Source organism: Labeo rohita, chromosome 12 (genome assembly GCF_022985175.1).
Source record: "Labeo rohita strain BAU-BD-2019 chromosome 12, IGBB_LRoh.1.0, whole genome shotgun sequence".
In the NCBI taxonomy this organism is placed as follows: domain Eukaryota; kingdom Metazoa; phylum Chordata; class Actinopteri; order Cypriniformes; family Cyprinidae; genus Labeo; species Labeo rohita.
The window spans coordinates 15,875,811-15,893,470 of record NC_066880.1 but is presented as its reverse complement, the minus strand read 5'-3'; the positions used below and the strand labels follow the sequence as shown (position 1 = coordinate 15,893,470).

At 37.9% G+C, this 17,660-nt stretch overlaps 1 protein-coding gene across 2 annotated transcripts in view; it reads right to left on the bottom strand.

The window, feature by feature from the left end:
* The window catches only part of mpp7a (MAGUK p55 scaffold protein 7a), a 146,933-nt gene that overhangs the window by 18,866 nt on the left and 110,407 nt on the right, over positions 1-17,660 (bottom strand). For both annotated transcript variants that reach the window (XM_051124605.1, XM_051124604.1), the window contains 2 exons: positions 9,703-9,873; positions 2,193-2,273 (listed from right to left, as the gene is read on the bottom strand). In XM_051124605.1, coding sequence (XP_050980562.1) covers positions 2,193-2,273; positions 9,703-9,873 — 252 coding nt within the window. The remainder of the gene's footprint in view (positions 1-2,192; positions 2,274-9,702; positions 9,874-17,660) is intronic.

Sequence of the window (17,660 nt, the reverse complement as noted above, 5' to 3'; positions counted from 1 at the left end):
TAAATAAAATGGCCGATTGTTTTACTAGACAATACCCTTATTTCTCGGCTGGGATCATGTAGAGTCCTTTGAAACTGCAATTTGGAAAGAAAAATTCTGGAATGTTTTCCTCAAAAACCTTGAACCCTGAAGAAAGATAGACATGAACATCTTGGATGACAGGGGGATGAGTAAATTATCAAGAAATAATTTTGATTCTGAAGTAAACTAAATCTTTAAAATCTTTTAGATTCCTCAAACGTTTTAAACAGTAGTGTACAACTGGTCATAAAATGAATGGATCAGTGGCTGTATAATTTCCTTATTTAGTATGTAAGTGGACACCTATTCCTATAGATAAAGACAGAGAGAGGGAGAGAGACAGGGGAGAAAGTATGGGTTGGGTGGGATGGGAGTAAATTATTAGTTGCCCTCAACCCATCACAGATTTGATGAAGAGGCATCCCCCTCTCATGATGACAGCCCACCACAGACATAAGATAACATGTTATTATACCTCCAACTGCTGGTGCTCACAAAACAAAGAAAAAAAAAGTTACTCCCTTGTACTGCTGAAAGAAATAGAATATATTTCATCTGGCATTAGCTCTGTGGCATAGGAAATGTTTTTGGTGTGGCAAAAGAATTTGAATTTCATTCTAAGATCATGGAAAATAGTAGTAAAGGCTGGAGAGGAGACAAAATGTTCAAGTGCTCCCAACTAATCGTATTCTACAATCTGTCGCTGCCATGACTGGCTTGCATTTTAAAAGGTCCAATTGTTGGAAATGTGAAGCAATCGTTCACGTTGGTCTTCCTTAGAAAAATTAAAAAGAAATATGTTAAATCACTCCATGTTAACAAAGAGAGCCGGAGCTGGCAGGACTGAAATAAAAAGGGAAAGAGGACTTTCAAAAAAAAACTTTCAGTCACTTTCCAAGAATCCATCCCTTTAATCTAAATCCTCCGTAAGGTCTGAGGGGAACCGGGCTACATAATACAGACTAATGCAGGGGTCACATTTGTGAACAATTAGACGGCATTAAGGCAAAAAGCTTTGGATGGGATTTTAATACCAGTGGCATTTTAGAGTGTCAGAGCCTGAATCAGACACATCTATTAAAGCCAAACTTGAATGTAACAAACATCCCTGTTATATCAACAGTCATGGGTTTTCTGGCCACTGTCTCCAACTCCTTTAAACTCTCAAGCTCCGTCTCTCACTCTCCTGTCTCTAAATATGCAATTTCTCCACAGTGTCAGCCTATTTAAATACATAAATCACAGGCGCATTTATGCGTCCCAAAAATATCTGCTCTGGTGTATTTCCCTGGATCGCGTGTTTCTGGATGTTGGAGAGTGGGAAGGGGAGAGACAGTCAAGGGCGCTGCTGTTGGGGACAGAGGAATGTGTCAAATAGAGCTGTGACAGACTGATGAGGTGAGAGAGTCATTGTCACAAAGGTAATCTACAGTACTGTGCCCATAACGTGTATGAAAAAAAAAGTCCTTTACACTCTTGCATATGTGGTTTACAGGGACCCTCCAAAGTCATGATGTTTTTTTTTGACTGTGCAAACTGTATTTTCTATCACCCTACATATAAACCTACTCCTTATAGAGAACTAATGACAAATTTTGAATTTCATAAAACTCTGTTTAGTATGATTTTATGCTTTTCGGTTTACAGGGACATAGGAAACGTCCTCATAAACCATGTTCATGTTGAAGTACCCACACATTTTTGTCCCCCTAAGCCATATGTGACCCTGGACCACAAAATCAGTCTTAAGTCGCTGGGGTATATTCGTAGCAATAGCCAAAAATACATTGTATGGGTCAAAATTATTGATTTTTCTTTTATGCCAAAAATCATTAGGATATTAAAGTAAAGATCATGTTCCATGAAGATATTTTGTAAAAATCCTACTGTAAATATATAAAAACTTAATTTTTGATCAGTAATACACATTGTTAAGAACTTCATTTGGACAACTTTAAAGATAATTTTCTTAGTATTTTGATTTTTTTGCACCCTCAGATTTCAGATTTTCAAATAGTTGTATCTCGACCAAATATTGTCCTATCCTAACAAAATAAAAAATTTGAAAAATTGACACTTATGACTGGTTTTGTGGTCCAGGGTCACATATATACACTGTACACACACACACACACACACACACACACACACACACACAAAGGAGGACTTACGTGGGATGGTGACACTAAAATGTTGTGGATCAGATATCAACAACTTCCTTTTGAGTTCATTCAAACCAACACCAGTAGGACCTAGTGAAGCAAACAGAGAGAGACAGAAACAACGAGAAAGAGTCAGTTATTTTATTTTATTTTAGAGTTTTAGAGAAAACACACACACACACACACACACACACACACACACACTTCATGAATTACAATATGTCATTAGCATACACTACTCTCCAAAAGTTTGGGGTAAGACATTAATACTTTTAAAAACTTTTACAACAGATTTCCATTTCAAATAAACATTCTTTTGAACTTTATATAATAAGAAAAGTTTCTTAATCACTAAATCAGCATATTTCAAAACAGCATATTCCTGTTTTTTTCTTGTACAAACAGATGTAACATTTGCGAGCACAAACTGATCTTGCTGATCCCAAACATTTGAAAGGTAGTGTATACAAAAAGTGGACAGTGTAAACAATGAATTTGGATTACAAATGTAATTAAGTTTAGTCAGCTTGTTTAAAAAAAATAAAAACACTGTTATTTTCATTATTTATTGTGATTTTAAACTTATGCACTATTCATTTACATATATTAACATACAACATATAAATAAACATAAATATTACTTAAAATTTTATTACCCAGCTCAAGCATAGAAGCATATTATGAATATAATAAAAGATTTGAGTCATCCATTTCTCCTCCTTGCATCTCTTTTTAACTACAAGCCATGAGATAATCTTTTAAGGCAAATAAACTACCAGTCAAGTTTTTGGACAGTAATAATTTTTTTTTTTTTTTTTTTTTTTTAAAGAAGTCTCTGCTGCTCACCAAGCCTGCATTTAATTTGATCCAGAGCACAGCAAAAGCTTTAACATTCTGAAATATTTTTACTATTTAAAATAACCATTTTCTATTTGAATACATTTTAAAATGTAATTTATTCCTGATTACTCCAGTCACATGATCCTTCAGAAATCATTATAATATTCTGATTTGCATCTCAAAAAACATTTATTATTATTATTATTATTATTATGTTGAAAACAGATGAGTAGAATTGTTTCAGGTTTCTTTGATGAATATAAAGTTCATAAGAACAGCATTTATCTGAAAAAGAAACATTTTGAAACATTATAAATGGCTTTATAATGGTATAGTGTATAACGTTACAAAAGCTTTTTATTTCAGATAAATGCTGATCTTTGGATCTCTCTATTCATCAAAGAGTCCTGAAAGAGAAATAATCAAATTTTAAATATTGACAATAATAATAATAAAAAAATGTTTTTTTAAATTGCAAATCAGTATATTAGAATGATTGAGAATCATGTGACACTGAAGACTGGAGAAATCATGCTGAAAATGTAGCTTTGATCACAGGAATAAATTACATTTTTACATATATTCAGATAGAAAGCGGTTATTTGAAATAGTAAAAATATTTCACAATATTACTGCTTTTGCTGTATTTTAGATCAAATAAATGCAGGCTTGGTGAGCAGAAGAGACTTCTTTAAAAAACATTTAAAATCCTACTGTCCAAAAAAACATTTGACTTGTAGCACATACAGCAAAAAATACACAGGAACAGGGATTCGATCCCTTCATGCAATTCCGCATGTCAAGGCCCCATTAAAGAGCCAAGATTCACACTGTACAATGCAAAGAGTCAAGCGTGGTTTTTCTATTAGCTGTTAATGATTGCTATGAGACATGCACAAATCAAAATCTATATGTTAGAGAACACAAAGCAGATGTTTTTCCTACTCGCAGAGAGAATACACATTTTCATCTGATGCATCATACACTTTCCATCACACACACACAACAAGTCCATGACGGTGCAAAACGTGCTATCCTTATTCCACTGTGATAGAGGAGAGGAGTAAGATTCTAAATTTATTACAGTGAGGAAACACAAGATTATTTCATGTGTTTTAGGGTCACTGAGTAACGTGGTGCTCCTGTTTGAAAGCCATATGTAAAAACTCCATGTTTATGTGTGTATATATATAGGTGGAAAAGTAAAAAAGCACACCGCAATGCATGTTTCCAACCAGCCATATTTCATACGCAAATGCTCCCTAACCTTAAAAGGACCCGCAAACTCAAACAGTCTTTATTTTCAGGGGATGTTAATCTCCAGACCCCACTAGGCCCTGTCTGCCTGCTTCCAGGCCCACATAGAAACCTTGTCAAAGGGAAGACGGATGGTCCACAGTCTCTAGGCCATTCTATTCACTCATCGTGTGCACTAAATGAGTTTAAAGCCCTCAATCATTCATCTCCGCAGCGGCTCGCCCTATCTCTGATGTATGTGCTTGTGTCCAAAAAGCCACGAACAGCATTGGAACTTGTAGTCTGAGTTCAAGCCGTAAGCAGCCAGCCAGATCCCTACAGCCTTCAAAATGGGACGGTGGTGCGTTAACTGACTTGCCTTTGTGTATGTTTTTCCTGATTTTTCTGTTCATCGTCATACGCTTTATTGACCCAAACAAAAACTAGCCCTTTAGTCTTCAACAGCTTCAATAAAATAACACATTTGAGTAATTGTTTTTCTATCCAAGTGTATGTGCGCACTCACAGGGGCAGGTTGCAGCGGTCGTAAAAGTGTCAGTAGTCATTAGGGCGCTCATTAGGGGAGAAGGCTAATACGAAAGGCTTAATAACTTCCAGGCCAAGCGCGGAGCAGATGCCGTTAACCTTGAGGAGCTGCTAGGCTGGTTGAACGTGGGAGGCCGAAGTCCAACCTTCACTCAACGCACCGTCATCATGTCCTTATATTATCAGCATTAACATATTCCACCAAGTGTGTCCGAAAAATAACCTTTGTTCGCATTTATATGTGTGATAAGTTCACAATTAAAGCTTTTTTGGCAAGATTTTAAGCCTTTGGAGAGACTGGGCATTATGCTACTTGTACAAGACCCTGCCAACTGCTCAGATGTGTTGAAATTGTACTTGATAGTTCTAGGAAGAAACAACACATTGCAGCCCAAATTGTTATGTTCAATTATAAAGGCCCAGACAGAGACGTATGGAAAGAGAAGGAAAATTCTGATATAAAAGGAAATAAAGAATTTGATCCGTTGTTTGAACCGACAGCTCCTTTAGATCATCATTTTCCTCAATGGTCATTCTTCTGTCTGAACCACCACTATATCAACTGAAATCTCTTCAATCTTAACTCAAACATGTAGAAAAAAACAGATCGTTTGCTATGTTAAATAATCAGGTTTCAGTTAAAACACTACGGCGGGTTTGCGAAGCAGCGCATATGTTAAATGTGTTGACTTTGGCCGCTCGATTAATATGTATCCAAACAGATAAGATCTTGATTCGTCTGGAAAGTTGTTTGAAACCAAACCGCAAATCGTGGGTCAGTCGTGTTGGAGAAGGCAAAGGGGAATAAGACACTTTTGTTTCGGGGGCGATTTTGCCTGACCCTGTTGTCCGCAGACAAGGGTAAACACCTACTGGGAGTGTAAAAGTTGAATGTGCTTTCAAATGAATCACTTTCATTCAAACTGCTAACTAGGGCTGTCACGACTGTCGAGTAAGCACCTACGAGAATCCATGAAACGCATTATTAGACCATTTCCAAGGCTGCATGATATATTAAACCCATTTAAAGATCACAAAGCATAACGCTATTATGAATTCACAAATGCTACGATTCAATTAAAAACAGTTTTATGCAAAAGTTTGGGAACGCCTTGTAGAATCTGTAAAAATGTAAATAATTTAACAAAAGAGAGATCACACAAAATACAAAATGCATGTTATTTTTTAGTAAGATATTTTACAGAAAAGATGTTTACATGTAGTTCACAAGACCAAAAAAAAAATAGTTGAAATTGTTAAAATAAACCCCTATAAAAGTTTGGGAACCCTTGGTTCTTAATATTGTGTGTGGTTACCTGGATCATCTATGACTGTTTGCTTTTTCGTTTTGTGATGGTTGTTCATGAGTCCCTTGTTTGTTCTGAACAGTTAAAGTAAGCACTGTTCTTCAGAAAAATCCTTCAGGTCCTGCAGATTTGTTCAGTTTTTCAGCATCTTTTGCATATTTGAACCCTTTCAGAAGTGACTGTGTGATTTTGAGATCTTTTCACACTGAGGACAACTGAGGGACTCATATGCAACTATTAAAAAAGGTTCAAATATTCACTGATGCTCCAGAAGGAAACACAATGCATTAAGAGCTGGGGGGGTGAAAACTTTTGAACAGGATGAAGATCTTATTTTGTTGAAGTATGATTTTTTTTTTTTCTTTCATTTAGTACTGCCCTTCGGAAGCAACAGAAGATAGTCTGGAAGTTTCCTGGAAGACAAATTGAGTACAATTTACCTTGATCTTCAAATTCAAAAAGTTTTCACCCCCCCGGCTCTTAATGCATTGTGTTTCCTTCTGGAGCATCAGTGAAAATTTGAACCTTTTTTAATAGTTGTGTTTGAGTGCCTCAATTGTCTTCAGTGTGGAAAGATGGATCTCAAAACCATACAGTCATTGCTGAAAAGGTTTTAAAGATGCAAAAGATGCTGGAAAACTAAAGAATCCAGGACCTGGAGGATTTTTTTCTTAAGAACGCTGCGCAATTTAACTGTTCAGAACAAACATGGGACTCATGAACAACCATCACAAAAAACAGTCGTAGATCACCCAGGTATCCACACACAATATTAAAAACCAAGGATTCCCAAACTTTTGATTTTAATAATTTCAGATATTTTTTGGTCTTGTGGACTATATGTAAACATCTTTAATGTAAAATATCTGACTCAGGACAGCATTAAATAAAAAATAACATGCATTTCTTATTTTGTTAGAAGTATTCACATTTTCACAGATTCTGCAAGGGGTTACCAAACCTTTGCATAAAACTGTATATGCGATGGAGGTTTAATATATGTGTTTTATTTATATGTGCGTAGGTTACGTACGTCAGAACGACTGTGTTTACAGGAAATGCTGCTTCACACAAACTATTATCACTTACATGTGTGGAGCTGCTCAAACTCCATCTCTGCATATTGTTGTTGAGTTTGGGTTCATTATAACATTCATCTGGGAACACAACTTGCGCATCGAATTTGTAAGGTGAATCATTTATAAGCCTACTCAAACACAGGAGAATACATCAATATTTTTTCAGTATGCCAACTGTTCATTGTGATTTCAAAATAAAAGTTTCAACCCTTGCTCTGAGTTTAGATGTTTTGATGTCCACATATTCAAGAAATTACAGTGGCTGTAGCATTTCTGTCATAAAGAAATGTCCAAATCTAAAAGATTAAGTGAACATTTGTATCAAATGTTGTTTAGTCAATATGAAACAAGGACTAGATTGCGCTGTAAAGTGCAAAAACAATCAGCAGGCAGTGTTGCCAACTTCTTTCAATGGAAAGTAGCTAAAGCCAGTTTGAAAAGTCGTTAAAATGTGCTAGATGATGTCATGTGCTAATTAGCATATTCATGACAACATTGCGTTGTATTGCCTTTTACATTTGTTTGCTTCTCTGTGCTCACATACTGTATTTTCAATGCAGCCAAATTCTTAATAAAACTGTTATATACATATACATAACTCTCTCTTCCAAACACTAATCTGCACAAAAATCCTGCTTTACAATCGAGCCATCATCTGATGAAATCAAAACACTGCAACACTGACATCAGTCTGTTGGCGCACTCTGCAGTCATTTGCTATAATGCGTAATGTACGTTAGCTCTATTGTTTAATACATTATGTTTTTTAAGTTTTGTTCAATATACCCTTATGATTACTTGCTTTTAATACTTTATTTGAACTAATTATTACTGCCCTATTGCTATTATATATGTATTTCAAGTCATTTTAAAGGCTATTGTTTACTTGGGGCAATTATAATTACCCGATTACTCGATTAATCGTCAGAAAAATAGTCCAATTACTTGATTACCAAAATAATCGTTAGAGACAACTCTACTGCAAATGCAATAGCAAATCACAAGAATAACTACATACAAAGACAGACATATGGGGAGAAAGATTCAAATGGCATCATTCATGGCTGCATTATTAAATGCAATAAAACAACCGGCAAAGAGTACGAAATAAGACAGGGGGAAAAAAAAGAATAAAAAGTGCAGGCCAGGAAAAGTTAAAGCATGACCCCAAGGGACAGAATAACAGTTCAGAGAGAAAACACAGCAGATCCTTGGTTTTGTCATGACTGAGACATCCATGATGCTGCCCTCCACCTTTTGAGACAAACTTAAATATTTGTGTTAGTTTGACCGCATGAGTTGCAAATTACCAGAGGGGCATCCTGACAGTAGAAAAAGCTTGATTAATTAAACAGACCACCTTATGCACTCCCTCACACAGGCCTGTGAACATACACCCCATTAATTACATGCACCAACAAAACCGTGATAGAATCCATATGCCGTGTTGTGTTCACAAACACACAGCCCGATCTACTGCGGTGAACTATGACCCTGCTACCTCTCGCTGATTCGCATGTGAAATATTTTATACACCTGGTCAACATTACTTGTCAGTATATGAGGTAATTTTCACAACAACAACCCTTTAGCTCTGGGAAAAACAAATTATGAATTCAGTTTGTAGCAGAGGAGTTAGATGAGAAGAGGTTAATGTAGCATTTCAACAAGTAAAACAAAAGAAAGGAACCTGAAACCCTCAAGCTATCTGTCATACAAATCTAAAATGCCTTTTATTCACACTTTTATGAAACACTTAATTCATTGTTCGGGCCTCTATATCCCTTTGTCCAGAATTTCTGGCAAACAAACACCAAATCTGACATTCAAAAACCTAATGTCATTTCAAGATTTTTTTCACTTTGTAAAGCTGACGTCTCACTGCGGTTTCACCCTCGCTGTTCCCTTGAAAATAAGTGTTAACAATTCTTTGGTGAATAATATTAAGAAGGAATAAAATGTTCCAATAGAACACCAGCGCTGCAAATGAAGTGTCACAAAGACGAATTAATCCTCAACTGGTCCTGTAAGCTCTAGGGGTCTTCTAAGGGCTGAACTGAGTGAGAGTCCCACAGCAGAACAGGATTTATGGATTAGCTTTTTGTGGGTAAAGCAATGCCTGTGTACAGCCTCAAAACGGTGTTTCAGAAAACTTTTAAATGATGATGGTCATCATTTGGACAGCAAAATTCACTTGTCTTAGCCACCTTATTCCTCAGTGCGGAAGTAAGCCCATGGGCGAGACTTCCGGTTCATGTAGGGAAATAACGAGAAGTATAACAACATGCACTAAATGGTAATACTGTTTGCACTACAAACCATTGTGTTTTAGGACAATACATAAAAATAATATGGTAAGGCACACCAATTTGTAATATCAAGCAGCAAAACAAGCTGTTTTGTACAGCTAAAAATAGCTGGATGCAGATGAGACCGGAAGACAGGCCCATAAAATGTACAAATGGCTAAGCCCGCTCTTATAGCAAAAATAAGGTGGAAGTTGTTACTTACCGACTAACACAACAAGTCTGTGCCTGTCTCCGTGTTTTCTCCGGTAGACCGTCACCTCTTCATAAGTGGGCACGTCAGCTGTGTCGTACTGCTCACTTTTCTTACATTCATACATCGACTTATTTGTCTTCTTATCTCTTCTGCTGAGGCGAAAACTCCTCCGTAGACCCGCTGGAGAGGAAGAGAGAAACAAATATAAGACAAAAGAACAACAAGCTTGTCTTACATTCTTGTGTGCATTTGAGAGTGAGGATATGATGTAGACACAGAAGTCTTATTGGATCTTAACACATTCCTAAACTTAGGGTTCATTCACCCTGCCTCCTGCACCTGTAATGGTTTAAGGTTATAGTCAGTGCTTAATATGCTTTTCAGACGTAAGGCCTGATATAAGACACTGATTTGGTGCTCAATAAACATTTCTTCATTTCTCAGTTGTGTTACCTAGTTTTTAAAATTAATTTTATTAGGGATTCAAGCACTGCAAGCACTGTAGCTGCAGACAACGTGACCAAGGCTCGACCAAGGCTCGGCTCGCTACAGCAATAAAAAATATAAAATCGCTCATAACTCCTAAACAGTCAGTCGCAGACTGAAATTTTTGCATTTTTTAAAAAACCTACTTACTAGCCCTAGAACTAGTCCTAGGTTTTTCGTCCAATCAGAACCAAACCAGTGCAGAAAGATTCTGGAGAGTGAATATCACTCACCGTTTCCAAAATGTTCGAAAGGGGCAGGGCCACTTTTAGTAAAATGCCTATAACTCCTGAACGGAATGAGATATCTCCGCCAAACTCGGAACACAAAATGCAAGAACTCAATCTGAGGTCACAGGGCAAAGGAAAAAATAAATAAATAAATACATAAATAAATAAATACTTAGTGGCACAATGAGAGGGAAAAAAACATAAAAATGGCTACAACTGCACAACCATTTGTGCCATCAACAAGAAAATCTGTGTGCACGGTCTTGGTCTGAAGTGCTACACATGTCTACAAGGACATTTGCGTATCTCAAAAAACATGGCTGCCATCGGCCAACAAAGTTGAGCACCTACTGGACAAGGTTCATGGAGGCCAATCGGAAAAAAATTTGGTGGGCCTGTTGGACTCACAAGCCCCAAAGGTCTGAGAGAAATTTGAAAGAAATCGGTCAAAGTGCTGTACATTCATTCAAGAAAACCATACAAAGACAATAACAAACACAACATCTTAAAAAGTAAACAAGGTTACGTCTCTCCTAAACCAGACTCAAATGCCATGATATAAAAGTGCTTCTTCAAGGTTGTTTTAAAAGCAAACACAGAAGGGGCAGAGCAAACGGCTAGAGGAAGGTTATTCCATAGCACAGGACCAGCTACCGATCACCTTTTCGCTTAAGTCGGGACCTGGAGCAACAGTTTATCGGCAGATCTCAAGTTATTAACAGGTTTATGTAAAATAACAAGATCTGACAAATATGAAGGTGTGAGACTGTTTAAGATTTACAATTTTTTTTTTACTAAGGCCTTGAAACTGATCCGATATCTGACAGGTAACCATTGCAAGGATGCTAAAATTGGAGTTATTCTATCCCTCTTTCTCCTACCAGTCATTAGTCTGGCAGCAGCATTTTGAGCAAGCTGCAATCGATTTACCAGTGACTGAGAAATTCCTAGATACACAACATTACTCTCTAGGCCAGACCTGTCTGCTCTGCTCTCTATAGCTCTTGCAGTACTTTGATGTCATACAACAATCGATCAGCGCAAACAACCAACACCTGGTTATTTTAGGCAATTTAGAAATCCTGTGCTGAACGTGTCTCTGGGAAGTTGCACGTCTGGTCACCCTATTCTAAGGTAAATTACCTGGATTTGCCAAAAATGCTTTTTTGATCATTGATTTAGGTGGGTACAGCCTTGCTAAATAATATGTCATGTCTTTTCCATATATGCTTAAATACCTTAAGCGCTTGAACCCTGGTAATTGCTGCTTGCACGTATCTATTTTTTAATTTTATTATTATTATTAAATTTATTTTGGAATCTGTGGTCCTTTTTCTGTCACTTTTTATTAATTTTATTGTGGTCTTACTGAATGAAAGCATTAATTATTATAACAATAACAATAATAATAATAATAATAATAATAATAATAATAATCTTACTGACTCCAAACATTTGAGCAGTACTGTACTTGCATATTCCTTGGCATCTTTTAAATGTGCTATATAGTTTTTTCGTGCTTTATTTTTCTTATTTTTTATTATTGTAATTTTTGACTATATTCTACATATCCTCCATTCCTAAAGTGTTTATTCATCAAATATTTTGGCGTATTGGTTACCCTTTCATCCACTGTCAAGAGTTTAATACTATTAATTCCATATACCACATTTCACCATATCTAAACCCATTCCACAGATTTTCCCCTAAAAATCAGCACGGAAAATACGAAAAGTGTCCGCAGATTCCGTCTGGGCCCGATCATAACAGATTTTCCTGTGCGCCATCATCATATGAACCGACTTGCGGTTCTTTCATCTGCGTCCAGGTAACAAAACGACCAGACCGAAATATCTGAGGCTACGTATTTCATGGTGACACGGCAGGAGGTGGGCTATTTCAGGACACGGTCATAGCTATGGGTGGTTTTTTCATGCCCTAAAAGGTTGTTAAGCACCTCACCGCAAAACTTCCTGTCTGATTACTCTGGACAGCACCAGTCTGTCTTTAATGACCCCAGACTGTATCAAAACTCAAAACGTACCCCTCATTTAAGCAGCACGGTTTTATATTCATGACAGATGCTAGTTAGTCTAGCACAGCCCCAAACCAGAGACACCTAATACCCCATCTCTGCACAAGGCATTTTCCCCTCCCGCCTCTACTGCGTTTTATTTTTTTAAACAGTGATTAATGAACGCAGGGATATGATGCAACATGCCCAAGTAAGATTACGGCAGTAAGAAAATTATGGACTGAGAAGAAGGGGAATGAAAAAAAAAATTAAAAAAAAAAAAATTAAAAAGCCCTGATCCAGTCCCCCTTTAATACTTTCCACAGCACCGAGAGACCGCGGAGCGCAGATGTGCGGCCGTGGAGAGATCCTGCATTCTTTACAGCTTGTTCTTTTCCACACAGTCACCTAATAAGGGCTGGTGGGGACCTACGCTGGGATACAAATGAAACACACCGTAAGTCAAGCGCTCGCTGTACCACAACACAAGTGTTTGTGTGGTTCCACAGTGAGGATTTAGTTACAAGCGTTTAGGACAGAGCATTCTTCCACTCAGGCTAACCTGTGGTCTCTGCTGCTCGTGCCACTTGACGTGTTGCCATTACGCTAAAACCCAACCCTGACTGGAGTGAAAACACAAAAAACTTCATTATTACAATAAGGAAATCTCAACATGATCTGATGAGAAAAAGGTACCAATTTAAAAGAAATCATCCCTTTTGAGAGGATATGGCGGCGACCTCTGTAAGCTGAAACACTGAGTGGCTTGTTCAGTTTGATTTTCGTATCCATCAGTTTCGATAGTCGATTGGCTCTGGCATCGGGAATCTCCATTTTCCCAAGCACAGAGCAGGTGCAAAGCTTTTATTACGGCTGCACGGCTGAGTCTAGTCAATGCAAATTGCGGTTCTCTGTCTGAAGAGGATTCAAAATCGGGACCCTTCAAAATCACTTAAAACAGGATGGACGGCTCCATCCAAACAGACAAAATATTGCCTTCCATCTCAGTGAGGATAAATAAATCAAGACTCAGAAAGCAAGCAACTCTACCCCCTCTTGAACCCCAGTCCCTGTAACTGATTGAGAGCGAATAAGAAACAAAAACACATGAAAATGAATCCATTCAAGTCTGAGCAGAAATGTTTCTACTTTTTTTCTTGTCAGTGAGCCTTAATTCTCTCTTTTTCCGAAGGACACAGCTTTGCGAGACAATCTACATGTGGGGTGACGGAAGGCAGCTTGAGCGTATTAGAAATGCTCAGCCAAGGACCTTCTGGTTTGGGGACAAAGATCAATACAAAAAGAAAAAGCCAGCTAGCCAAGGACAGTCATAAAATTCCTTCCATTTCCCTTCCAGTATGACAGTACAGGCTAGAAGACTGACACGTGCCCGCCGTAGAGGCCCAAACATGCACCTCCTAATGGCGTGCGCTGTGGCGTGACGAGTTAATTGGACCTCAGAGCTACGCAATCTACCATCACCAACTAGCAGTTCACAAATCAAACCTGTTCCTCCACTGAGACATGGAAGGAAAAACAATGAAAAGGCCCAAATTCAGTGTAAACACAAAAAGACACGCGCTGCCGCCGCACACACAATCGCCTGAGAGCTGCTGTGGCTCCCGAATGCCCATTTTCCACAGCAATAATATCTTACAGCCGTGGAAGAAATTTAGGAGATGTGTGAGGTGAAAGCCCTGAGAGATTCAAAAACGTTGAGGATGACGAGGGGTAATAACCTTCAAACACATTAACTCCCTGTATGGATACGGGATGATGCACGTTCGCATTTATCAAAAAGATAAGGGAACCAGAAAAAGGTCAAAGAGGGGAATCATAACACTCCGTAGAGCGATCAATCAACCTGAAAATGATTTCATAGAAAGAACTCCTCTATTTTTCCATCATCTTTTGGTTTACAACCTGCGACTAATTCCTTTATCCATTATTTTAGAATGGATAATCCTTGTCCTGCGCTTGTAAGTCATATTTAATCATGTAGTAAATTTTCCCAAGTATGCTGCTTTTTACAGATTGAGAGAGTGAAGGTGGATACGGTTGAACAAAGCTAGCTGCAGTTCCTGAAAGGAGGAAATGAACTCAAATAAAGTTCTCTCTTGTGAAATGCCTCGGCCTACACCTTCCACCCCAAACAAGGTTAGCGGAGAGCTGCCTGTCGAGCATGTGAACGATGGACAGCCATATGGCCTTCACTCACTCCCACCCTCTTTTACGGTCATCTGTGGAAAGGTTTAGCGGTATTGAACAGGCCCCTGGGGTGGTGTCAGGGAGACCCCCAGCATTAAACATCGAGAAGTTTCCGGCGCAAATCGCACGTACCAGAATCGTCTGATCTCATCTCATGTGCACACTAACTATATCCCGTCTCTTGTAGGGGGAAATGTGTCTTTTTGTGCACTCAGACAAACGGTTTACCAACTCCAGTTATCTCATGGCGTTCCCACAGATAAGCATGAACCGGCTGCCTGGATCCAGGGGAGAAGATGGATAACCATCACAGGCAACGATTAAAGAAAAACAAGTATTTAGTAGTGCTATTTGAAATATGTATTGGGTACTGCTTTGAATCATGTTGAACTCGTTAAGAATGGCTGTCTAGGGGAAACACACTGTAGGAGTGGATTCCATTGTGCTGCCTAAGTGGAAAGTCGTGTTCTGCCCAAGTGTTACAGGCCTGCACTGAATACCGACTCTTCATTCCTGTTGGCCGGAGGAGAACAGACTTGAATTCAAGCAGTGATATTTTTTTCTCTGTCATATCCAAAATTTCAAATTTAGAGAAAAGGATGGTTAAGATATTGTGTAAAAAATTCAGTGTAATCAATATTCTACTTATTAAAGCCAAGTATGAATCTCATCAAGTTAGTGTTTTTACGCATTTTACATTTATTCCAAAATAACGGCTCAAGACAGTAACAATTTAAACAATATATTTTACTCATGAACTTATGTTAATCTATTCTTTTTAATAGCTAACTTTTAACTACTTTTACATTTTTCAGGTCATTAGTCATCAAAGCTTGGTAAATATTGGTCACCAAGCTGATTACTCACTTAAAAACTTTTTTTAAGTGAGTTTTTATGCCATTTTATGTCTTATTTCGACATAAAGTGGTTATGTCTAACTGTGTGAGTTGATTACTTTTTAAAGTTAGTCTTCCCATTAACACCATTATATTGTTCATTCAGACTGAGGCTCTTTTGCCTCAAGACCACCTATGTTGGCTTCCTCAAGCCAACATTAAAATTTGTTTATGAACTTTAGCCTCTAGTTATTACTACTACTACTACTACTACTACCATACACAATGCATTAAATAAATATAAGTAAATAAATAGAAATAGGTAAAAGTATAATGTAAATATATACAACCATAAACATATTTATAATATTTAATGCATAAAACTATGGAATGTCATACTTATTTATTATCATCGTTATATACGAATGAAAACAATTCTTTAGTGGAGGGTGCATGTTTAAACCTTAGATTTATTAAAGGAGAAGTTCACTTCCAGAATGAAAATTTACAGATGATTTACTCACCCCCTTGCCATCCAGGATGTTTGTGTCTTTCTTTATCAGTTGACAAGAAATTATGTTTCTTAAGGAAAAAAATTTCAGGAATTATCTCCAGATATAGTGGACTTCAATGGTGCCCCCAAGTTTGAACCTCCAAAATGCAGTTTAAATGCAGCTTTAAATGGCTCTAAATGATCCCAGCCGAGAAAGCAGGGTCTTATCTAGCAAAACAATCGGTCATTTTCTAAACAAATTGACAATTTATATACTTTTTGACCTCAAACGCTTGTCTAAGTCTGTGTGAACCTTTTTCCTATCAATACAGGTTGGGTATATCAAACTTTAAAATCACCCTACATTGCAGAAGTACCGACCCAGTGTTTACAAAGTGAACATGCAAAGATCAAATGCCCTTTACATAAAAAGGTAAAACAGCGACGTAGAACGATTTTGATGTTGAAGAAGAAAACAAGACAGGAGTTTTTTGACCTACCCTAACTGTATTGACCCGGATTATACAGACTACGCATGCGCATCACAGATATGAGACAAGGCGAGCATTTGAGGTTAAAAAGTAAATAAACTGTCAATTTGTTTAGAAAATTATCCTTGGCTGGAATCGTTTAGAGCCATTTGAAGCTACATTTAAACTGAATTTTGGAATTTCAAACTTGGGGGCACCATTAAATTCCACTATATGGAGAAAAATTCTGGAATGTTTTCCTCAAGAAACAATTTCTTATCGACTGAAGAAAGAAAGACATGAACATCTTGGATGACAAGGGGGTGAGTAAATTATCTGTAAATTTTTGTTCTGGAAATGGACTTCTCCTTTAAGAGAGAGACATATGTGTTAAGAAATCTCAGTTTGTGAAATTGGGAAAAACTCATCTAGCACAGTTTGTCCTTATAAGGACAGTGGCTCGATATATGAACTACAAAAGCCTGGGAACACTGCTTGATGCATCAGTGGAGAGACATATACACAGTCTAACTCACAGACAAACAGAGTGGGCTGCCAGGTCAAGCCGGTGCAGTCATCACTAGCAGGTTTAGTAAGTATCTGAACTACAAATCCAATAGGCTAGCTGGAGGACACAGTCCTGCTGTTAGTCTCATCAATCACCTGTTCCTTCCATCAGAGATACGAAACACCCACACGCAAACATCATCAACAGACACAAAACCTATTCACTGAACCACTGTGAAGTCTGACCATCCCTGACCCCCACAGCCAGACGTTCAAACACTGAGTAAAGGACATCGAGACTATAATCATCTACTACTGGCTACAAATCAGACGAACAGATGCCCATTTGCTTTCTATGTCCATGGCTAATTCAAATCTTGCGTACCATACACACAAAATTAGAGACTCTGCCAAACAACCCCTCCAAATTAAAATCCCAGTGACTTCAGCCGATTATACTAAAGTGTATCCACCTGAGCTGGGGTCAGTGTGGGGAAAAGCGTGGTAATCGAAAGCTGTGCACAGCTACGGGCCTCGAGGCTTCTGGCCCCGCTGCTCCTCCTCCAGGAGTGAACCTGTGGACAGATGAGATAAACTCATTTTGGAAATGGAGCGTTTTTTATTTCAGTCTAAAACACGTCTCCATTTTTCCATAACTCCTGCCTTAATTGGATTCCGGGGGCTAATGGCTTTCCCAGCTTTAGCTTCTCCCCCCAAATGTTT